Source organism: Haliaeetus leucocephalus, unplaced genomic scaffold, assembly GCF_000737465.1.
Source record: "Haliaeetus leucocephalus isolate CR32 unplaced genomic scaffold, Haliaeetus_leucocephalus-4.0 Scaffold636, whole genome shotgun sequence".
Classification (NCBI taxonomy): domain Eukaryota; kingdom Metazoa; phylum Chordata; class Aves; order Accipitriformes; family Accipitridae; genus Haliaeetus; species Haliaeetus leucocephalus.
In genome coordinates, this window is record NW_010973072.1 from 4,881,828 (window position 1) to 4,906,538 (window position 24,711).

Here is a 24,711-nt window from a genome sequence, read left to right on the forward strand (position 1 = left end):
CTCACAGACTGGCAGACTGATTTTTCTTCCAATTTCTTGGATGCTTTTGTTATGACCCCTAATAAAAGAAAAAGATAGAGATGGACAGAGTTAGATAGAGTTGGAAATGAACTCTTCTTTGTCACAATATGAAATCTCTCTTCAGTGCTGATTTACAACTACCTGAAAGGGGGTTGTAGTGAGGTGGGGGTTGGTCTCTTCTGTCAGGTGGCTGGAGATAGGACAAGAGGAAATGGCCTCAAGTTGAGGCAAGGGAGATTTAGGTTAGATATTAGGAAAAAATTTTGTACTGAGAAGGTTGTCAAACATTGGAATGGGCTGCCCAGGGAAGTGGTTGAGTCACCATCCCTGGAGATATTCAAAAAGTGAGTGGACAGGGTACTTCAGGACATGGTTTAGTGGGCATGGTTAATGGTTGGACTCAATGATCTTGAAGATCTTTTCCAGCCTAAATGATTCTATGATTCTATCAAAAGCAGCATTGAGAATTCAGCTTAAACAATAATTCTAAATGTCACCACCATTTGAGTTTGGTAAATGAACCAACAATTATTTCTTTGTATCTTGGCCCTGAGTTGAACAGTGTTGGAGAAACACAGCACAGCTTTTTAGGGAAACCTGCTGGAGCAACAAGAAACTCAATTTTCAGTGTTCCCGGTATAAGACTGAGACTCAATTTTCACATTGCCTTCAACAAACTCTCCATTGAAATGTCTGACTTTCTAGACTCAAGTATACTACACAAAATACCTGTAAGTGAGGCAATCATATTTTCATACTGTTAGACATCCTTCCTAGAAATTGGAACCCTCTTGCAAGATTGATGAATAAAAACTCATTGAAAATCCACTTGATGGGAAGAATTGAACTAAATAATTCAGGGATGTAAGATTCATTTCATCAGTCAGCAACTGAGGTCTGTATAGACTGCATCTTTTTACCAATTCCCCAAAAGTATTCAATCTTTTATTTTTCTCTCTTTTCTCCCTGTAAAATATATCCTAAAAAAAATTGTCATTCCAGAAATTTTAAGTGTTCTGTTTTACTTTCTGTGAAGTGAGCTGCAATAAATTGCTCTGTTACAGTCTACCCTGGTATTTAAACAAATGAACATATTATTGGAAGCCCAGAACTACAAGTAAGCTGCAGAAACACATGAAATATCTTTCTTGAATATTTTATCTTCTTTTTTTTTCTTTTACTAGTAAATCTAATGAGCTTCAACTAAATTGTAATAACTTCTGATTTCTTTAATTCTGTCTCCTCCTTCTCCTCACCCCATCCAACTCATAAACTGCTAAACACTGAGACTGCTACAAAACCATCAACTCCTTCACTGCACACTTTTGTATTTGTGAAATCTGAAAAATCAGCTGGAAGACAGCTGAAACTTGGGAGGGCCAAATTTCTATTTTCTACCCCTGCCACCTCAGAGCTTTCCACAATACTCAATAAAACTTTAACACTGGGACATGCCGCCTTTGACTGGCATAGCTTGTAAATATTAGTTCCTTACTTCTGAGAGGACAAACAATGGGGGAAAAAACCAACTGCTTATCTAAAACCAATATAACAGTACAACCCATTCATTCAAGTTATCTCTATACAAAGTCCTAAGAAAGCAACTAGAACACATTAACATAACTTATTACACCAACTTATGAAATATAAAGAGCAAAAGTATTTCAGTAACAGGGAAAATGCATGAAATGGCATTTGCTCAGTGCCTTCTGCTGCAGCTATATGAAAGCAGTTACATTTAAATAAGTATCACAGAACACTCTTCAGCTCCTCTTAACCAAGATTCTAATTTCTCTACCTTGATGGAAATATTTTGCCCATGAGCTGGAACTGTACTGATTCTGGGTTTGTCAGGATTGTCTGATGGAGGAAAGCCCTCAATTCGACAACTCTGGCATTCTTTCTGTTTTCATTGTTCATATCAACCTCCAGCATCAGCATGTCTCTTCCATTGGAATGAAGATAAAGAGAGCCATTGAAATTGCTCTCACCATAACTCTTTAGGGCTGCCTGGGCCTACACATAGAGAAAAGAAAAACAGGACATCAAGGATCCCAAATCATAATACAGAATACTGAAACATCAGTTTGAGGAATAAGACTGCAGACAAGAAGCTGGGCCTGGGAAAAGGCTGGGGGAGGGGGAAAGATTTTTTTAGCTTTCATCTTTGTTTCTCACCATCTAACTCTATTTTTATTTGGCAATAAATTAATTTTGCCCAAGTTGAGTCCATTTTGTCCATGAAGGTAAGGGATAAGTGATCTCCCTGCCTTTATCTCAACCCGCCACACAGGACAAAGTTAATCCTAGAGAAAGAACCTTCTGAATTGGTAATAAAAGCTACAGATGACACCTGATTTTGCATACAAGCCTGTCACCATTCTAGACCTTTCAGCAAAAAAATTATGAACTACGTTGAATTTTAAGTACAATTTAACTTGACTTTCAGAGTTTTCTGAATTTCAGCCAAAACACAAGCCACCCACTCCAACTGCATGTACCCATCTAGCCAGAACAAACTCTAACCATAAAAAGTTAACTGTTTCCCTAACAATTTACATCTGTCCACTACACTCATTGAATTCCATATGAGTTGACCAACTTTGTAGTATACACATACATTTGTGTTCCCATGCTTGAAAGTAGTTGCAAAGCAATTTATAGCACAAAATTAAAGAGCTCCCAGAGACTCAACACAGGTCTGAGTGTATGAACTGCAAAAGCCACAAGTTCAAGCAACTAGACTATAATAATCAAGAAACTGACCTGTGAAGACATGTTCTTGTTGATGATGGCTTTTACACTCACACTGTAGTCAAAGTGTTCCAGTTTAGTCTGCCTGGAAAACAGCTCCCCACTTAGGCCCACTGCTTGTGGAAACTCAAGCTATTTGACAAAGTAAAATGTAAACATAATCACTGCATTCCCATCAATTGCCTCATGTGATTTGAATCTAAACTTTTAGCATGAAGTAGAGGATGCGTAAAAGTAAATGTGTGTATAAAATTTTACCAATTTTACCCAAAGACACTGAAAAATAAATCAAATGCAGTAAAAAGAGTATGAAGGCGAAAGGTCAGTGTGTTTCTTACAAGACATTATTGATACAGATTATGATTTGATCTGCTGAGATACCTAGGATCTTTGTCAGGGCCAGGACTTCATTTAACTAGAAAGTTTACAAGCATAAAACAATTATAATTCTAAAGACAATGCAGTAAGGCAGCCACTAAGACATAAAAAATAAAATGACATAAATGAAAACCACCAATACCTGGAATGAATGTGTCACATCCATGTGTAAAAGATGTCTAAAATCTGCCTCACTGGATTTGTCCTGATATCCCCCTAGAAAGCTGAGAACATCTTCCTTATTGACCTTCAAAGTAGTCTCAAGCTCATGCTTCACCTATGTGTTAATAATGTGAATAAGCAAATTGCATTGAGTATTAACCCTGTATGTTATGGAAGATGAGAGAAGTCATCCCTGCATATTATGAAAAATGAAAAAGTTGTGAGCTATTACCTTGTGGCTCAGAATGAAAAATGAGCAAAGCAGGAAAAAAACCCTGCTTTTGGTAAGAAAGATGAATGGATACACCAAGATAAAGATGAGAACCCTGAATCCATTCCTTCCCAGTACTTGTTATTATTAATAATATTCATGCATAATAATATTTTTAAAAATAATATATTAAGTATTTTTATCATATATTACTACAGAACATATTATTATATATTATTATACAAAACACTGTATTAGCACCAACCACATCGTTACCCTGTTAACTTTTTGGTTGCATTATTTATATGGTGACGAACTAAAGACCTATAGCAAGTTAGGTCTGAAACGACAATAAACTGTAAACAAATAGGTAATGAATCTCTCCTAACTGAATTTAATGGGAAATTTACTCACATTTTGGTGACTTTGAGTTAAAATGCATATTTCAACATCTTTGGGGAACAACCTGTAGTTATAAGGATGAGTTATGCCAGCACAAATCTAAAAAAAGTTTGAGAGGAAATGCAAGGAACATAAGATATATATATATACAGTAAATCACTCATTTGCTGGCTTTTTTGGTATGCCAGATTAAAGGAAATTCTTGTATAACTCACATAGGGGTTTTCAGGTTGGTAACCAAGTCTAAGAGTTTGAACTGTTTCCTCCACTCCATTTATCAAAACTTTTGTTTCCAAGAAATAGTGCTTTTGCTTTTTGTCAACAGTAAACGTTTCCTGCAGAAGGAAGCTCTGCAGAATGGGCACTTTAAAAGGATGCCTAGAACAAAACAAGGAATAAGCAAAATGTAAAACATCTTAATAGGCAACTAAAAAAGAAATCATGCAGAGTTCAACCTGAACTCCAAAATTTTCAGCTGTAGATACCATCAGGGTGTCAGATACAGAAGCAAAACACATAGGACCAGGACCTCTAAGAAATTACTAGAACATAATTACAACTTCATACAAACTACACACATTTACCAGAATTTCTGATAGTTTCCATCCTGGATTCAGGAAAGACTTGGAAGAGCATGGGAGGGCGTGATGCTCTAAAATTCTGACATGCATAACCAGTACATACACTTTATATACCTGCATGGCCAAGACCTCATTTCAAATAGGAACGGTGTCCAAAAGCTTATGGCAGCTTTGAAAACCTCACCTATCGACAACATTTTATGCTTTCTGTAGAAACAATATCTGTATATCAAGAATCCTATGCAACAGATGTTCAGCTAGTATGTAGTTCTTGGAGCAGTATTAAACATTTCTACACATTTACTTAGTTGAATGTCTTGGAAAAATGCATTACCTTTTATAAGCAGACATTGGACTGCCTTTATACATGTTAGGATATCTGCTAAAGCTCTTCGTTCCTCATTTACCTATTTTTTCCATTACTGAAAAGCCATCTCACAGTTTTTTAGCTATCTCCAAGATGCACTGTGCACTCCTGTTGACCCTACTACGCCTTGAGAAAGCTGAGATGTCCCCAGAGATGATCCAGATGACTCAAGTCTGAACATACATTTTTACAAGGCCTTCCTTCAAGCTCTGTTTTGATAATGGGTAATGAAGAGAGAAATTTCAGAGACAGCCAATATCTAGAAGCAGCACACTCATTCTCATGAGGAAATGGAAACATGTTCCAAAATCTAAACAAGACCATTTGTTATGTGTTTTAAGAGGGATACCTTTGGCTTTAGAATGGCTATATTATTCCTAAGGACTAGAAGAAAAGGCATCTGGATGTCACATAGGATCAGATCTGGATTTTGGTTGGACACACCATACATCTGTTTTCATGAAAGGAGGCTATATGCCCAATAGAGTTGCCAACAAACACGTTGCCACAGCACACGTGGCCTGTTGCCTTTGACAACTTTCTTCACTATCATTTCAATAAAGAGGGCAAAAGCTAATGGATGCAAATAACCAGCCATGAAGTCAGTGTGCTTGAGCAAGTTCAGACAGCCAGACAGGAGGAAGCACGGGCTTTGTCCATGTGGCACTTCCACTTTGTAAAGCCCGGAACATTTCCCAAGAGCATCAAGATGCACATTAAATTTAGACCAAAACATTCTTCAGAGATAGAAATAATACGACTACTGAACCTGAAATGGAGGGTTCCACATTTTTGATAGAGCATCTTCTCCTTCTTCAGCTCTTCTATCTGACCTTCAAACTGCAGCATGACAGGAAGACTTTTATAATCTCTCCATACAGTCCTCACAGAAAAGTTTGTCTTCTTAGGCTGCACTCAAATCATGAGACCAGAAGAGGAAAGGACAATTGCATCAGATTTACTGCATCCGTATTCAGGAACATCAACATAGAAACCACATTGTTGAACAGGCTGCAGCGAGACTGTCATTTCACAGATCAACCCCTTTCAGTTTAAATCCTGGTCTCCATTTACGTAGGATTAAAAGTGACATTAGTAGAAAACTGACTTCAGCAGAAGAAAAACACCCTATAATTTGTCACTTGAGTGTAACCTGTTTGCAATACGAGCAAGCTTTAGCTCTGGTACCAGTACATTTACATTCAAAAACTGATGGGATTTTCAAAGCATGGAATGCTATGACTAGAAAAACACTTTTTTGTTTTAAGATGTCCTGCAAGGAAACGACCAAAGTAACTGACCGAAAGATCTCTTTGGAGGACAAACTGCAGATTACCCTTCCTGTGCCACAGACATCAAGCAAAACAAAAATGATTTTAAGGTTGGAAGGGATGTAGAGGCCAAAATATCATATAAACCCAGGCTGTTACTATGCTTACTAGCAGGCAAGATATTTTGATTCTCCAAGGCTGTAGAATCTTCCACACTTGCCATACATCTGTATCAAAATGTAAGTAATCACATCTACAGCATTCTTTCTAGCCATGTAGCCTCTCTTTGTCTTCCCTGACTTTCTGTCTGTAGTTGTACTCCCAAATAGGTTAGAATTACACAAAACTACACCACACAAGTTTTTGTTTGTTTTCTTTTTCAATCTAGTTTTACACTGCAGGTTGTCAAAACAGAAAGAAATAGAAGCAGCACTAGAAGTGTTTAAGTTTCAACACTAGCAATAACATCTCTCAGGAAGGTGGCAGACGTGGAAAACACAGTGCTGAGTCAAAGAAATTGCATTTGTATTTCTTTCTTACCATTGGCAGATTCTGATAGCTGGCTGTGAAGTTAAATTCCTGTTTTGTACTCTTTATCTTAAAGCAGAGAAATTTGGCTCGTTCATTATTCTCCAGATGAATCTCATTCTTCACAAGCTGATTCCACAGAGATATCATTTCACTATAGCTATGCAGAACATTCCTCCCAAGATGATTAAATGTGGATGCCTGAAAAACAAAGATGAACACATTAGTCTGGCTGAGTTAGGACAGACAGAATCCTATTGTGCCAGCAGCACAGCACAGAGGTGAAAAGAATGCATTTCCTTGGAGACGATCATTACAAGAACAATTAGAAATAGTGTGCCAGCTTTTCCATCATCAAAACATTCTGAATTGCCATAAAGATCTCAAAGTTTATTTTATCCCCCCTAAGCAAGGGAGAGCAAAAATGCTGAACAGTTGCTGAACATTTTTTTCTCATTCAAGAATGTTTCTCACAATCCTTCACACTGTGCCTGAATCAGCAGTGATCTAACAAGGGAAAGCTGCCATTCAGGATAAAGGAACACCTCAAACATAAGCATAAGTTAAAGATTTAGACAACTGCAGCGGATTCTAAAAGAAAGGCAAACATTCCAGGCTCTCATCTCCTTTATACAGAGGCAGATAAGAAGTTAAGCTTCTCCAAGACAAATCTACACTTTGCATAGTGACAGAGGTTTATCATAGTGCTTAATACACAGCAACTGTGATGAAATCAGTTTTAAACCTCTATTGCATAGCACAGTCTAAAATAAATTAGGACGAAGCTTAGAAACCATAGACTTGGGGCACACTGATTCCACCCAGTGGATATTTAATCATTTTATAGAAAGTGAGAGAATTCCAGTAGAAAAGACAGAAGACTACACATTGAGAACCTGCTATTGAAGGTTCTCTCACAGATTTGTGGGAGACTGGAGTCATTCTCTAAGTCACAACAAAAGAAATAACCTTTCATTTCCCAGGATTGTTCTGAACCACTGAACTATCCAGTACTCTAGCCTGCAACAGGATTACCATTTCTCCCACTGAATCTGTTCATATTGCAGAGTTACATGTAGAGATACTTATTCATTTTGTAGCGATGCAGTGATATAAAGAGTAGCAACAAGAACACCTCAGTGGCAAAGGTGTTCTTCTGCAAGATCAGAATTCTAGTATTAATGGAGCTCCAAATACTCATGGAGAATTTTTACAAACGGTGTCATATCAAGAGGCAGCAAGTGCCATGAACTACATGACAGCCTACTGAGCAGGATACTCTCCAGGAAGAGGCACATTACATTCTTCTTAGGCAGAGGATGCCGTTAAATCTAATGCCTCAAATTTAGGTGAATGCTGTGATCACTGGGCTCTTAATTTATAAGTTTGGCTATTGTTCTTCCTACTTTTAAAATGAAAGACACTCTCAACTGTTTCATATCACCAAGGAACAAGTTTTAAAGATTTCTTACATGATGATTCCATTTTCCTGCTTCCTGGAATTGTTAGCTCATGGAGGGAGGAGGCAGGGAGAAAACTTTAAAATAGTAATTATTATTTGTACACTCCTAGGCAGAACTCTGCCATCATGTATTTGGGTTTTACTGCAGGGAGCGATGGACTCCTGTTCCAAAGAGGGGTAGAGGTGGTGGCCCTAACATTTTTTCGAAGCTAATAAAGAGACGCTGGCAGTGCTGATTCAGCTGCCCCAGAGAAGAATAGCTCATCATTCAAGCACAGAAAACAGATTAACATAGGCATTTCAAAATCCTCTCTTATAAGCTGGCACACAGTGCCTAAATTTCTCAAACAAGCTACTCTACACAGCATGCTGAACAAGTGTTACTTCAGTATGATGACAGTTCTGTAGGGTATCAATCACAAAGCTCTATCATCAAAGCCGTACACTATAGGAAGCATCACGTTACTAACCTGCAGGTACGTGGTAGCTGGTGTGTAAATGTGAACTTTCCCTTCCTTTTCATTGCCTTGATCTTTATAGAATAGTTCCACTAAGAGATTCTTAATGGAGAGAGCTTTTCCAGTTGTCAGCTCCATAGTCAATAAATAAGTAGAATGGTGAGGCTGATGTAGTTTGTGAGCTGCATACAGATATAGCCATGGGGTGTCTATATTCAATCCACCTGGAAGGAACATATATTAAAGCTTGTAGAAGAGTGAGGTTTCAAGCTACCTGGATTCTAACTCTGCAACAAAGGTGATAAGATGCTGGGGTTTTGGAATGAAGCTACAATGCTACTATCAACCTATTCTTTTCCAATTGGCAAAATCTGTGGAAGGTTCATAATGAAATTAATGTCCTTCACTAGCATAACATACTGCATAGTGTAACACACAGGGAGGTTTGCAAATAAATTGAAATTGATGAAGTCCAGTAGCTAAATGGCACCAGGAAATGGTTCTACTGCATGATCTGCAACAAAATGTGAAATCTTTACCTGAACTGTAAGTCTGTAACCATTATTCACGTAATTATAATAATGGCCTTAATCAAAGCTGTTCTGACATATGCCAACACAGAAATTCAACTCTGCAATACATACATTTTGAACAAGATTTGTAGGTTATTTTGGAAAATAGTTTATAGACAGCTGAGAATGTTTATATCTGACAAGCTGCTGAAATTTCACTAGCAGACTGTTGAAATTTTGCTGGTTATTTATCACATTACACCATTCACTTATTGTGATATAGTTCAGTAACTCACAATTATTTTATGACAGACACTCACAAAGTAATCTCCAAATTTTTGAAACTTCAGGATTAATCTAACCTTAGTTTGTTTCACCTTAACAAGAAGACATCCATTAATTCAGTTCACGGTATCAAGCCAATTGTTTTGCATTAATAAGGATCCAAGTTTTTGCACATACGGTGTATACTAGATTTGAAAAAAATACATGTCAACAGCAAATCTACACCCTGAGCACATCATTGCCCTGATTTATACAGCTTCATCCACTGAAGCATAAATGGTGGTAGCATTCAGTCCATCTTAAGAATTAAATGCCAGAAAACTGATTTTTGGCACACCACTGGTAACTTAAACCCTATTTGAGAAAGAACTCTGAAAATGTAAAATACAGCTTATTATTATAAAGGCCTACTCCCTGCTGTACTTTACAAAGCAAAAGGTCTAAGATAAATGTGATTTTTTAAAAATATCCATACATATACACAGGTGTTTAATTTATAGCTTAAAACACACATTCAAATTCTGCTCAGTGTCCCACTTTCTAATGGTCTTAAAACAAACTGGATCACTTTCTAGACTAAAGAATTTTTTTAAAATGTGGTTCTCTTCCTGGTCACTTATCTCAGTCAAAAGCTAACAGGACATTACTGGTCTACATTAGGAGCATGGCCATCAAAGTTATCCCCCTCTGCAGAGCACGGGAGAGGTTATGTCTGCAACACTGGATCTGGTTTTGGAGCACCCAGATCAAGGGGGATGGTAAGAAACCAGAAAGGCTACAGCAGAGGGCTGCTATGATGATAAAGGGCCTAGACAACGAAACCTGTGACAAGAAGAGGGGGAGCCGGGCTTGTTTAGTCTGACAAAAGAACAGGGGAACCTAATAGTTGCCTAAAGCTAACTTGAAAGTAAATGGCAAAACTGAGGAACACAATCCCTTCAAAAGACGCAGACAATACATGGGACAATGGCCACAAATTTCACTTTCAGAGGCTAAGGAATTGCTGGAAGAGGCTAGCCAGCTAAGCTGTGGAAAGTTGGAGATTTTGAAAACTCAGCTAGACAAAGCCACAGCAGATGTGATCTACTGTTAGTAACAGTCCTGATTTGAGCAGGGGACTGGTCTAGGTAACCTCCAGGGTCTGTCTCTTCCAACCAATACTTCTATGATTCTGTTACACTCATGCAAAACTACCTCACAAAATCCCAGCAGCAATTTTCAGTGCCTGTTTTTCTAATCACAGACTGGAAACGGTTTGTGGTACTTCACCTTCCCACTTCTTCAGGCCATTTCTGGATGCATCTTTCCACTGCAGCCCAGCCACAAATGGCATGTGGTCATTATACTGCACCTCAAAGTTGGTGCTGCTCTGCAAATAAACCTGAGAGTTGTGCGAGTGCTGCAGCTGGGTTCTATAATTCACCTGTTTTTCCAGGACTTGCATGGTAAACTGGAAAACAAGTGAAGCAAATTTAAGTAAAAACAGGATCCCATCTTCAGGGCTGTCTAAGCTAACACAAACATACATACTAGCAGGAAGGTCACAGCTAGTGCCTCTGCTCTACACATTTGCCATTCACTTCATAGCTATTCATGCATGCTGATCAATTACAGATCGGGATTCCTTTAATATGCATTTGTTACATTTACTGGAGATTCAAAAAGGAAAATTTCCACTAATTTTTAGACCATTTACTTTGTTGAAAACAAACAAACAAAAGATCATAATTCTAGGTCAGTTTATGCTGGGATCACAGATAAATTCTATGCTTACAGGTACTCCCTACAGAAAATAGAATAATGACAACCCACCTCAGAAAACTATTCCCTATTCTAAGACAATAACAGAGAAGACCTGCAACTTCTAAGAAATAACACAAAAATTTACAGGAATAGTTTCTGTAGCTTCTGTAAGAACTTTCTACAAATAAACCAAAAGGGCATGCCAATATAAATAATTTTCTTTCTTTTTGTAGCCCATAGAATGTGCTTCAAAAGAAGGCATAAACCCCCTCTGAGGCTTTTAATTATACTTTACTACATGGGAAAACTTTTTACTGATCCAGGGTAGAAATTAGTTTATAACAAAAATAAAAACCAACAAAATAAAGAACAGGTCTGATCTTAGTTCAGCTACTGCATTCCATACCAACTTCCACCTAAATGCTGTAACATTCTGAGTTATGACAACCTGCACCCTCCTTCCACATTGTGTGAGCAAAGCAACCTTCATAAATCTCTGCGATCATTTTATATGCACAAACTCTGGAAAAAACTCAGACCACATTACACCCAAATTTTTTTAGTACTTGAAAAATCCATCTACTGTCTCTCTCTTGTTCATTTTAAATGTCAGTTATCTCTATTCGCCTGTGTTAAGACCTTACCTAACTCAAACTTATTAGGTCTGGGTATCTGACTTATATTATTGATACAGAACACATTAAAAAAAAAAAAAAGTCCTAATAAATAAATTCATCCCAAATTTTTTCTTAGTTTGTCTGTTAAATATTTGAAGTGAAGGTCTTACTCTTCAACGATCATGATTACCTCCATGAAATAGTTGACTAGAGATGAACTGGAACTGTTCTTAAATGCTTGGCTGATCAGCAGTTTCTTCTTGTTGTTTATTTCATCCCAGTGTTTCCCATAGTTCACTTCTATCTGGGAGGAAAGCCAAGATGCACTCGCATCATGTTTCAGGTGAACCTAAAGAACAGAAAAACACCTTCTTCCTGTAAACCATGTTTCCTCTTTCATTCACTGCTGTTAACTGCCTGTAGAAATATTCCCAAGTAGCAAGAAAGACTAAGGCAGAAAAGGTTGCAAATTTTCCAAAGAAAATCATTTTCCATCAGAAGATATAAATTCAGTGCAGACAGGCCAAAACTTTCAGCCTATGTGCTGCCAGTCTTATTGCTTTTCTCAAAGGCTAAGGTAACTTGACTCAGCTACTCCTGATGGACTGCCCCACGTGGATTCACTGTGCAGCTGCAAAGCCTGGCAAGATACTGATTCATGGGAAATCCTAACAATTCTTGGCTTCAGTCCAATTTGGACCAAAAGCAAATCTGAAAGGATAAACGAAATTTCCCTTCAATTCAGAAGCTTATTTTTCGGCCAGCTCTCTGTTTTGCAGCAGATACCCAGTATTAATGATGATTTGCCTTTAAATTAACCTTTGTCTTCATGCCATTTGTAAAAGAAGAAATTTCAACAGATCTGCTTTTCTGCATGAAAGGGTCACACACACTGAAATTTCTAAGAAAGCATACAAATCTGAACCAGAAAATTAATAAAAAACATTGTAAAATGCCTTATTTTCCAGACATATAACTTCTGATGAATAAGCAAAGAGAGTTCCTGACTTTTAGTTACAAGAAGGATAAAACAAGATAAATCATAAACTTATTAATACTATTGTTTTATATATAACAACAGTTTTCACAACAAACATTCTGCAGAATTTCTGTGAATTAATACATTAAAAATTACATCACTGGAGAGTACTATCACTTAGAGCTGTAATGGACTCACAAATTAGCAACTTGACTAGATATCTTTGTCTACACAGAAAGCAAAGAGAAACAAGATGAGAAGAAAAAGACTGATCCAAAAATGACATCTTAGGCATTGCTCTGTTTAAGCCCCTCAGTACGTGAGTGACACAAGGGTACGCAGCACACAAGTACACAAGTGCTTTGGTCAGTATCTCTACCTTGTGATTATAGGTCGGAGTCCACATACAGTGAAATTCATGCCCAATATCAAGTTTGTACATGCCATGTGCACCTGTCTCTGCTTTAATCTTTTGCTGCATACTGCATTCATGATGAAGATTTTTTGCCTCTCCTGTTCAAGTTAAATCACAAAGTTACCTATTCAAACAAATCAGAAGTAAACTTTCAAAATGTTAATAGTACAAATCTAGTGCTGGCTTCAAGGTTTCTATTTTTCAAAAACATTGAAGTGATAATTGTCTATTTTTACAGATATATACTTGTTGATTTATCCTATGAATCCAAACAAAAGCACACATTTAATGAACTGCATTTAAGAACAGTGAGTTTGTATTTGCTAGATAAGTGATTTACATCTGTGCAAATGAAAACACTACCACACTAAAAAGTAAAAGACAAGCAGATATTTAATTCATGTAAAAGGTCTCGCAGTACGTTCTTCAGTCTAAAGGTACTGACCAAAATTTGTGAAGATTGGTACCAATACTCATATAACTGCATTACCATGAAGTTCAGCTCAAGAATTATCTTCACTATCTGCTCAGGATCTAGATACATTTTACAGACTACAATGTTGTTGTAAAAACACTGTTTCTAACACCTGAACTTATTTTCCTGCTACACCTATGTCCAACCTAATAGCAATCAATACCTTTGCACCTCTGACTAGAGACATGCTGTATATGCAAAATAATTTGCAAAACTTCAGAAAAAATGCTTGGGCATTGCAAATTTTTATTTTTTTCCATAAGCTGTACTACAAATGAAAGTCCTAGGAACAGCCATGTTACAGGCTTTACATGTAAGAGTTTGGGCCTTTGTTTACTTTATACTTAATTAAAATTTAAGATGTTCCTAAGTTCATACAATTGGAAACAGCTGGTTTGTATTAAGAATGGAATGAAAATGATCCAATAATTTAGTCCAATTTTGTTTAAGAAAAGCAAAGGCTCTCCTTAGATGTTTACCATATTTCCATGCTCTTTTACTCACTTTTTCTTCAGAAGCAATAAATAAATAAATAAATAGAGAGTTTTCAAAAGAAACTTGTCCCAGGTCTCAGATCACAGTTTAAAAATCAACTGAAAACTTTCTTGCTAAGAGAGTGTCCTAATCATACAGGCAAATAACTTGCAGAAAAATGAGACAAACAGAATGCTTTTACTTTCCCTCTTTTTCACTGTACCTAGGAGTCCATATTTTATCCTCAAACTGTGAGACCACAAGCCCTCATGCTGCTGGAGAAGACTGATGACGTGAACTCCAAGAACACCTGGAAGGTGAGTCTCCCCTTCCAATGAATATTGTCTCAGCTTATCATCAACCTTTTTCTCCAGAAACACTACAAAAAGAGTAGAAGTGATTATGCAGTGGTAGAACATGATGTTACTTTAGCTAATAAAGGGAATACTACAGTGGGAAAAACACAAATACATTCAGTCTCATCCCATCTGAGGGACCCCATGATGTACTCCTTGTGTAGTAAACAAAAAGACAGAGCTGGATGTTCAGTCTTTCTCCAACTACATATACAGCCTGTAGACCGTATTTCTCAAATACTGCTTAAAGTTTAGTGAAATGAATCCAGCCAAAGCTGCTTCTAAAAGGAAATAAATTCTAACAGACTGATCTTTTAATTAACTAAGACCTTACATGAACATGTGGATATTTACTTCTACATTAAGTCAGAGCACGGTTGTGGCTTTGCAACAGAAGAACTGGTACAGCCTAGTTCTCAGGGGATAAGGGTTTGAAATGAGACCAGAACCATTTTTAGATGCAGTCACTGGCAATCCATGTGAAAGCTAAGGATGAAGATTTCACCAAAAGATGATCTTCCAAAACCCAAACTGGCATTCTGCATTCCTTAAAAGTTAGTTTTATTTGAAAATACTGCATAATCCTATGACATTTCAATGTCTTTGCCACATGGAGACTACAGTAAGAAATACTAAGGAAAAAATGAGAGCCTTAGACTTAAATTATTGGTTTATTCCACTGTATTAATTTACCTTTTAACAAATTGGTGTTATACAAATAGTAAAGCCCTCTTCCTGATACTTTCTCTTATATTTTCCTCTTAGTGTATTTGTGGGGGGGAAAAAAAAAAAAAAAAAAAGATTTCAAGATTTTTAGAACAACAGGTCTTAAGAGATGTTTAGCTACATATATGTGTTTCTGCACTGTTTTGTACTAACAGAAAATATTCTAAGAGCTGTTATTGTTTTCGCATTTGTTAAGTGATTCCTTCCATCTTATTTCCTCCACCTGCTTCAACAGTGTTGTGGATTCAGCTGGGATAGTTAATTGTCTTCCTAGTAGCTGGTACAGTGCTATGTTTTTGAGCTAGGTATGAGAAGAATGTTGATAACACACTGATGTTTTCAGTTGTTGCTAAGTCGTGTTTAGACTAAGTCAAGGATTTTTCAGCTTCTCATGCCCAGCCAGCAAGAAGGCTGGAGGGGCACAAGGGGTTGGGAGGGGACACAGCCAGGACAGCTGACCCAAACTGGCCAAAGCGGTATTCCATACCGTGTGACATCATGCCCAGTATATGAACTGGGGGGGATCACTGCTTAGGAACTAACTGGGCACTAGTAAGCAAGTGGTGAGCAATTGCATTGTGAATCACTTGTTTTGTATATTCCGATTCTTTTATTATTATTGTAATTTTATTATTGTTATTATTATCATTATTAGTTTCTTCCTTTCTGTTCTATTAAACTGTTCTTAACTCAACCCATGAGTTTTACTTTTTTTTTTTTTCCTGATTCTCTCCCCCATCCCACTGGGTGGGGGGGAGTGAGTGAGCAGCTGCATAGTGCTTAGTTGCTGGCTGGGGTTAAGCCACGACAAACAGTAATTAAAAACACACTTAAAAAACAATTTATTTATAATTCCTATTATTCTGAAATACATATTAGTACTAATTTCCCAAGGATAATAATAAAAGCACTCTTACTGATTTGAAAGGAACTTTAGAAATATGTGTCCAAAACCAGGCAACCCTAACATATAAGGGCTCCAGAACTTACATTATATGGCAAATACTTACTGTCCTCTAACCTGAAAGAAATGCAGCATCCTTCAATAAATTATTCAGGGATACTGAAAAAGCTATCTTCTTGCCAAGCTGTTTAGTGATGTTTCCTGACAGAATGATAGGACTGCTTTGCTTTATCAGCTTTACCTCCAGCTGGGTCATGTATCTCTGCTCTCTATTCAGCATCTGCAAATCTGTCATTCCCTAGAATAAACAAACAAATAAAAAACCAAAACCCAAGCCACTCAACAGTACAAACTGATCAAGTTTTGAGAAAGCAACAGTATAGACTTGGGCATTTCAGAAACGAGATGAGAGAAGGAAGAAAAGAGATTGTTTTTCTATACACCCAACGCCTCCCCTTATACCACCCCCAAACTATAAAACTTGCTGTTAGTAAATAAAGGGGAGGAAGGACCGATCTGTTTTTCCAGTTATAAAAAAATGACAGTGGTGTGAGATGCTATTTCCTTCACCTCCTGCTGGCTTCAGTAGTGACTGAAATCACTAAGAATGTTATAATACTGGGCCAAAAAATAATACGGTGTTACTGAAAATATTGGCAGTCTCACAGAGGTAACTAGATTTAGGTTGGACTAGAAGCAAATGTCACAATCTGCAATGCTTGGGTTTGTGAGAAACATCCAAACAGTCTTTGTTGAAATACTACTCTAGAAAAAAAAAAACAACCTGTAAATAATGTGCTCACTGTAGGAAAATGCAGAATGTTTGAAACTGACTGGTTTTGGAGGCCCACATAAGACATGGCATCCTGCTATGGGTATCAATTGCATAATGAAAAAATTGTTCAAGTCCTGGAATATAAACAAAAATGTCTGTAGAGTTTCAGTGATAAAATCCCACCTGCACTTTTGTTTGCTTTTTCATTTCAGATTTTAAACATTGGCATTCTCTTGCTTATTCCCCAGTGCTTTAAAAAAACCACAATTTCTGTGATATAAAGAACTGTATCTTAGAGATTCTTACATTTATATAGAGTCCTCAGATGTGAAGAAATTAGCCTGGGCTTACTCAGAGTCTTTATGCATGGTCAGAATACAGGTCTGAAAAACTGGGTGACTACACATGCACCATAATGAGCCAAAGCCCACAGGAGTCAATGTGATCTTCTCTACTGATTTAACACTGGAAGCAACCCAAAGGTTTTGAGTGCATCTGAATGTGAAAAAATCGCTTTAGATTACTTGAAGAAGCCATGCCTTAAAAGCTTTTAAAACACAGCAATTTAGCATTGAGTCTGTCTCAAAAATATGTAATGAAGAGGACTGGTAATTTCTCTGATGGATTGCTCAAAAAAATATTTTTCAATGTGTGTGTTTTTCATTGTCTTTCTTTTCTGTGCTTTTATTTAAGTATTCATCCTAGTATGAGAGCTCATGACTTGAAAACATACCTTAATGTAATATACATCTCGGTCATCTACTATCAGCTCCAGGTGTCCAATTCGTGAATTTTTAGAAAACTCAATTCTCCCTTGGAGAAAAATAAAACGGTTTACTTTTTCTGGATATATACTGTTCAGTGATGCTTCATAAAACTGTACCCAAAATGATAGTTGCCATTGTTGTGAGCAATATATTTACAGAGTAAAAATATAATAGGTATCAGAGCAAAAGAAAAAAGTTAGGAACAGAGTTTGCAAAGGCATTGAAGTGTCCTCAGAATACACATCTCATTTTGAAAGGACATTCTGAGAATACTAATTGAGAAGAGGCAACAAAGCTTCTTCCAACAAACCAGTTTAGTTCTGGAAGTGATTTATACACTTCCTTTAGGCCCATGCTAAAACTTGTAAGCTGTGTTGTGCTGTGGAGACATTTCATGCGCTCAGAACACTGTGCACGCAAAGCTTTGCACAGTGTAGGTAAATCTTCCATACAATCCATTTGAAAATAACCAAGATTAAAAAAAAAAAAAAAAAAAAATCTGGAGGGACAAATTCTAAATATGTGATATGGTAGAATACAACAAAACGAAACAAAACATCACTTGACCAGCATGTCAAAGAAGCTGAAATAAGTTGTCTATATTATTACCATATATTTATCAGTTTATATTTCATCAAAGTGTTTGTTGATTTTGTTTTCTACGTTACACTGTGATTGAAATGTTACTTTTTATTATAATGCACAGCAATATCATAGTCAGTACTTAACTGATTTGGCAACAAGTAATTTTGTATCATAACTAACAGAATACAGCAAACTAAAATTCCAGAATAGTAAATCCAGTTCAGCATCTGTAAAAGATTACAGAACAATCTGCTGTGTTTCTTAGCCTTAACTTCATCTATACTGGTAACAGCTTTCCTCTTTAACGTGAGTTTGTGAACCAAGTACTGAACCTCTGACTGTGCAAAATAGTCTTAACCAAGATGCAAAAACCACTGGGAATGCGTGTTACCTAAAGCAGTAAACTGAACGGCTATCACACTATAATGCAGTTTTAGCATTAGATTATTGACTGAAATATATTGATATTTATCTGTTAATTCTAATGAAGTTCTCCTAACTGACATTAACTGATAATCTGGTTCTTAGTTGAAAAACCTACCATGAATCTCAATTTTTTTCTTAGGTTGTATAAATCGGATTCTGAATTTCTTCTGTGGGACACTAAAATTTAGGTCAACACCAACATCCCTTTTCAAGTCTGACTTTGGAGTCCCAATGAAGAAGTGAAGGACAGCTTCATTTGGGATCCATGAGTTCTCCTGAAAGAAAGAAAGAAAGGGTAACTGTATTTGCAATTGGCAGAGCATTTACAAAACAACCTATCACACCAGGTTACATCACATGATAATAGCCACCTTCACCGCTACAATCATTTTTCACTTATCTGCTTTTCAAGTTTTTCAGCAAGAAACTTCTATTTTTCCCAGGGTGTATTTTCCATTCGCTGTCCAGTGCTTGTCTTGGGAAATGCTGTCTGAACACCTTGAATTTCACAGCCTACTGACCTTATCTTGAAATTATGCTGAATCCTGCCAAAACTTAGGGAAAAATCATACCACACTTCCAGTAATAATTTAAGCTCTATAGCTCATGGCTAAGTGACTAGAATTTGCAGGGGTGCCTTAAGCCCTTACACTCCTGTGTCAGCAGTGGGATACGGTACACGGCGCCATGACCCTGACCCTGCAGTGGGTGCCTTAGTTGACAGTTTTGGCCTTGCCCTACCTACAGACGGCAGATTTTCTGGCAGAGGAAAATGCCTGTTCCCTTTCCTGCTTTTATTAGAGAAAAACAAAATCACAAACGGAAAGTTACTCTGCTTATTGCCCTTATCTCACTGTCTCAGAGATACTGAGTGGTGTTTGAATACAGCCAAAGCCCAAATTGTCTCCCAGTAAAAACAATTAGCTCAAGCCCAGCAGCATACTTGGGCTGTGATAGAAGATAAGGCTCCAGCCACTGCCCGTGTTAAACACCTATACTATCATTTTAGAAAAAGCCATAAATTGTTACTGTCCCCTGCAGAAGCTGAAAACCATTCCTTTCCCGGGCTTGCCCAAACAAACATATTAAAACAACTGACAGCCTTCTGGAGTGGGTTCACTGGAACCTAACTTCAGCTTTTAAACAAGGTGTTTAATATAAATTAATTATTTGGGGTTTGAGGTTTTTTTTTTTCTCACAAAGAGAAACAAGTCATTTAAATGAGGCCTAGTTGTTTAGTACTGGGAACCAAGTCAAAAAATCGTGGTCTCTACTTTCAGCTTGATCAGTCTTATCTAACCAAATAACTTAATATTCATGTGCACTGTTTTGTATATGGAAATAGTATGTACCTATTATCAGCATCAGTAATTTGTTTTCAACATATTTTCCCACTATAATGGGAATGGAAATAATAATAATGTAGACCTTGAAAGCCAGTTAAGTTGAATATATAGTACTGAGATATACCATTCTTTCATCAGCATAATAAACTAAAACTAACGCCAAAGTGAAGCATGCCATAATGGTACCTGAGGAATATAGTTACATGCAGCTTCTATAATGTACTGCTGCAGGCCTCTGTCTTGCTTAGTTAATGTGACAGCCACTCTCAGAGGTCCCGTAAGGGGGAAAACCAAACCACTGGCTGGGTCAGGATATGACATTTCAGAACACAGCTGCCAGCCAAAAATCTCAGACACTGGTGGAAGACAACAGTTGAACATTCAGTTAGAACAACAAACAAAGATAACATGCAAATGAACATTGCACTGAAGACCTTTTAGAACTAATATGCAAGAAAGAAATTCTACTGAATAAGATGATCTGTTAGGGATATTTCAGAATGATCAAGCTTTCTAAGACAAATATAATAGTTAGACTCACCTCCCTCCCCAGTGCAAGATCTGGTTTCTGTATGGTCTTGGAAAACGTCTGTATCTTCCACCTCATCCACCACTGTGAAGTAGAGTTTAGAGCTACAACCAAGAATTTCAAACGGTCACATAAAAACAATTATGCTAAAGTTACAGCAATATTTAAACAAAATTTTGTTATATGCCATCTTGTCCCAGATGGGAAAAACAAGAAAGATGAAGTTCTGCTAAGGTCAGTCTACATTTCTACTAATTAGCACTGATTTTTATCCACAGTTTCCATGTTTAATCTGTCACTATCTTGAGATGCTTCTGCAGTTCTTCATAGTATTGGATTTCCCTGTTCTGAGCAATTTGGTATGGTCATCTTATTCCAACTCCACTCACTGCCTGGCTTCTAGACATTTCCCCGCCCCCCCTTAGGGTATGTATGGACATCAGTTTTGTTCCTGTCTCACAGTTCTTCCAGAACTTCAGAACTTCACTAAACTGCTTGTACAAGAATCATGGTCTCTGCACTTGATGGGAGCAAGAGCGTGAATGCAAAATCTAACAGACTCTACAGTCAGTCTTTTGTTCAAATAAAGCACAGTATAGGTTTGTAATTATTTTGACTTTCACTCTGGTCTGTCATCCATCCTAGCTGACAGAAATAGAAGTACATTAGTAAGTTTCCCAGAGTCCTAAGGGAATGGATGGTTTAAAAGCAAAGTCCAGAGCTTTTTAGCTCTTTTCTGAACTGCATATCCTATAGTACCGCAACGTCCTAAATCAAGAGAAACCCAAAGGAACAACAATCCACGTACTGTAAATACTTCATTCACCTGTTGTCATGTCTAAGAGGCATGTAGTTGACATGTCGTTTACAATATGTGCCTTCTACTTGGACTTCTATCAAATCTAAAAGTCCAAAGAAAAGAGAAAGCCAGCAGAAAAAAAAAGAGCTAAAAAGCCTAGCTTGCATTAACACAAGTAATTAATTTGCTTAACATCTGACAGTTTTTGAGGTGGTATTTTACAATGTAACCTTTACCTAGCATTAAAGAACCTAACTAAAAACTCACTAGAAGGGTATGAGCACACCTTGTTAGTACTATATTCCAAATTATTCCAGTGTTTTGCTAATTACTATTCTGTACCTGGTTTTGCTAAATACCATCTGTAGAAGTAATGCTAAGCTTTTCCTCCACTTTAATTCCCTGAACTAGATTCTTTGGACACTAAAGTTCTAGAAACAGCACTGATATTCAGTAGAAAAAGACAGGGGAGTATGAAAAATTCATTTACATCTTTTATCATAAGGCTTTGATTTGAATGTACGTTTTTATGGTAAAACAATGTAAAATGTTCAGAATAATTTCCCCTTCCTTTTCTTCTGAATGGCAGATTTGGACTATGAGTCAGACTGAAACAGTTTGTTTTCTGACAAACTGTATTTCTGCTCTATTAATAAGCCTGCCAGTTAAGTTCTGATGCAAGAAAATTATTACTTTTACTATTTTAGGAAGATATCCTTGCTTAATCTTACCTGAAATTAATTATCTCCATAGATTCTTCTGGAGTGTTCAAGAAAACTTTGAGCTCTTGCCCTTTTTTTACCTGGATTCCCCCATCAAGACTAGTAGATGTCCTCATTCCTGTTAACCAGCTTAGGCCAGCTTGTCCCAGAGTCCCCACAGTTCCCATTTGGACAGAAAGCTGGACAAACGCACTGTTGAAAGATTCAGATACATATTCTTCTATGAAAAGCACTTTCTTTTAAAAGCACTTAATTTAAACCATAGGCTGCTCATCCTCTTCAATAAATACATCGTGTTTGATGCTGTAACACAGTATATTCTAACATTAAAATCATGACAACTATTTTGTTTCAGGAAATAACTTAAAAATTGTATGTACACAGACATACACTTTCTAACATGAATTAAAGTGTAGTTTTGCTATATCTCCTAAGTAAGGGATTTGAACGCAGACTTCAGCATGAAATATCAGGAAAGGGAAAGCAATTAGGATTGAGTATCACAGTGTAAGTTTATCTCTGCCTATACAGCACTTAGTGAAGTTTAGTAAATATATTCAGTATGCATAAAAAGCTACAACAGCCAGGTAAGGAAACACAGAGTTAAATCATCCATCAGTTGTAGATCCATAACCTGTAACTGCATGTCTGATCCTGAGAAAAATAAAAAATGCCATCCCCGTAACAGGTAAAGCATTCAAAAGATCATCTGCATGCAAGCACTTAGGAATTTGATTTAGAGATAGGGAGGAATGGTCAGCTTAAAACAGTACTGAAAAAGCACAGCAATAGAGTTCAAAATCAGACAGGCACGACAGGAAACCACTGCTGTCCTTATAGGATAGCAACCATTCAGCAATATAAGGCTGATGACTGCTTGAGTTCTTCAGGAATCTCCTAATTGATTACCACGGACATTCAGACAAAACTTTCACATCAGGAATTGCTACTTGACATCAGGAATATGTGAAAGTAACACATTTGCAGCAGTTACTACCTTGGCTTGACATATCCATTTAGAAAGAAATTTGATTGTTCTTTGAAATCCGCATTCCCTTTGATTTTTATGTTGATTGCTGCTGAGGCATTGACTGCCAGCTGAACAGGCACGCCTGAAATTGCTGGAAACTGCAATTCTTCAGTGGCCAAACTCAGCCTTTTATTAAACTGGACTTCTTGCCCCTATGGTGAAAAAACCCAAACAAACAAAAACTGGAATTTTATTTTGCATAATAAAGTCATCATTCAAGAATTTTTCCAGATAAAACTACCCACTGCATTCTTCTGCTGTGAAAGTGTTTTTAACTGAGCTGATTTGGGAAATAAGGTAGAAAGCAGCCCAAAGCCTGCATCTGGCCAGGGCACAAATTAGACACTTGTCCCACCCAGTTAAAGAAATAATTATTTTTCATTTAAGCATGGATGGATTTGAATGAGAACAGCAAGAGATAAGAACCATAAGACAACAGAACAAGTCTTTGCCTAATGAATTGAATGCTGCTTAAACCCAATACATACTAGTGTCTTTTAGAGTTCAATTTAGAGAAACAGTAAGTAATATTTTGTATCTTTTACATATCTGTCAGAATGTAGTTTCTCAAGGCATCTACTTTCAAATAGAAAAAAGGTTCCTTTCACCTTCAGAAGTTTGACAGCCAACTCAGCCAGATTTAAAGAATAATGTTTCATTTGTTTTCTTAAATCTTCACAATCCAAGAAGCTAAGTTCATTTCCAAAGATCTTCATGCTTAGCTCACATTTCAACACCTCCTTTCTCTCCATTCTCTCAGTGAACTGACGTGATAAAGAAACAAATCAGGAAGAGAATGATGTTTATATTAATTTCCTTTCAAACTCATAACAAACAGTTCCTCAGTGCAGGCTATGTTATCAGTAAACTGACATTAGGCTCCCTTTTATAAATATTTCAAGACTACTTAAGACCCTGGATTAGTACCTGTTCTTTCCAGCTAAACATCAGCTCCATACCACAGAAGCTGACTTTTACTATGAACACAGGTAATGCCTAGTCCTAAGATGACTGGGCAAAAGGACAAGTATTGCAATACATACCCACAAACAGAGGAAACTTTGAAAAATACAGTCTCAATTAATACAACATTATGGGTGCCATGATTGCTAAATAAACTGCTAAGAAGTAAAAATTTTACATTTTCCCTCTTTATGAATCAATAAAACAGCAACACAACATGAACATGAGCTTCACTGTAAGAAGAAACTCTAAGATGAGTCCCAAGTAGAGATATGGTCTAAGACAAACGAAATAACTCATGGTCCCCAAGTTTTCCTGATAATACATCAACAGTTGAAGTCAATTCCCAAAGCTTTCCTGTTACATACATAGAACATAGCTCTCTCGAAACATGGGTAAATTCACAAAGGGTCAATTAACATCTGACATTCAACAGGGAAGTCAGACCACAAACAGCACAACTCAGGAACTTAATATCAAGCAGCTGTTTACAGTGCCACAGAAGTCAACAGACAAAAGGACATCAGTATAAAGAGGATCAGAGCTCAAAATAATGAGAGGAAGCCCAAAACACAGGGGACATACTCCCCTGGCTGAGAGTCATTGTTTTGAGACAATAAAACAATCTGAAAAACTGAAAATCTGGCTCTTTGTTGCTTTGTATTTTATGCAGCTGTTAAATTCTCTG

The 24,711-nt window shown here is 37.0% G+C and overlaps 2 protein-coding genes across 2 annotated transcripts in view; both read right to left on the minus strand.

The window, feature by feature from the left end:
* Positions 1 to 1,815: 1,815 nt before the first annotated feature.
* LOC104838662 lies at positions 1,816 to 12,048 on the minus strand. Its single transcript, XM_010578526.1, has 9 exons — positions 11,943 to 12,048; positions 8,608 to 8,819; positions 6,688 to 6,876; positions 5,646 to 5,785; positions 4,144 to 4,306; positions 3,941 to 4,027; positions 3,296 to 3,430; positions 2,788 to 2,907; positions 1,816 to 2,037 (listed from the first exon to the last, which is right to left on the minus strand). The coding sequence occupies exons 2-9, from the start codon at positions 8,731 to 8,733 to the stop codon at positions 1,816 to 1,818; spliced, it is 1,182 nt and encodes a 393-aa protein (XP_010576828.1). The 5' UTR covers positions 8,734 to 8,819; positions 11,943 to 12,048.
* The window catches only part of LOC104838663 (apolipophorins), a 47,169-nt gene continuing 33,087 nt past the window's right edge, over positions 10,630 to 24,711 (minus strand). The window contains exons 17-28 of the mRNA XM_010578527.1: positions 23,669 to 23,824; positions 23,028 to 23,212; positions 22,040 to 22,222; positions 20,522 to 20,613; positions 20,167 to 20,336; positions 18,750 to 18,909; positions 17,590 to 17,669; positions 16,199 to 16,379; positions 14,319 to 14,474; positions 13,111 to 13,244; positions 11,943 to 12,101; positions 10,630 to 10,842 (exon numbers count right to left, since the gene is read on the minus strand). Of these exons, the coding sequence (XP_010576829.1) occupies positions 10,630 to 10,842; positions 11,943 to 12,101; positions 13,111 to 13,244; positions 14,319 to 14,474; positions 16,199 to 16,379; positions 17,590 to 17,669; positions 18,750 to 18,909; positions 20,167 to 20,336; positions 20,522 to 20,613; positions 22,040 to 22,222; positions 23,028 to 23,212; positions 23,669 to 23,824 (1,869 nt within the window). The remainder of the gene's footprint in view (positions 10,843 to 11,942; positions 12,102 to 13,110; positions 13,245 to 14,318; positions 14,475 to 16,198; positions 16,380 to 17,589; positions 17,670 to 18,749; positions 18,910 to 20,166; positions 20,337 to 20,521; positions 20,614 to 22,039; positions 22,223 to 23,027; positions 23,213 to 23,668; positions 23,825 to 24,711) is intronic.

What these genes read in the sequence shown, in the direction of transcription:
- LOC104838662 (XM_010578526.1), bottom strand. Translation starts at nt 8,733, where the DNA reads ATGGAGCTGACAACTGGAAAAGCTCTCTCCATTAAGAATCTCTTAGTG. An exon ending in CAGCTACCACGTACCTGCAG is followed by an intron (nt 6,877 to 8,607) that starts GTTAGTAACGTG and finishes TTTGTTTTTCAG; the next exon opens with GCATCCACATTTAATCATCT. An exon ending in TGTGGAACCCTCCATTTCAG is followed by an intron (nt 4,307 to 5,645) that starts GTTCAGTAGTCG and finishes GTTTTGTTCTAG; the next exon opens with GCATCCTTTTAAAGTGCCCA.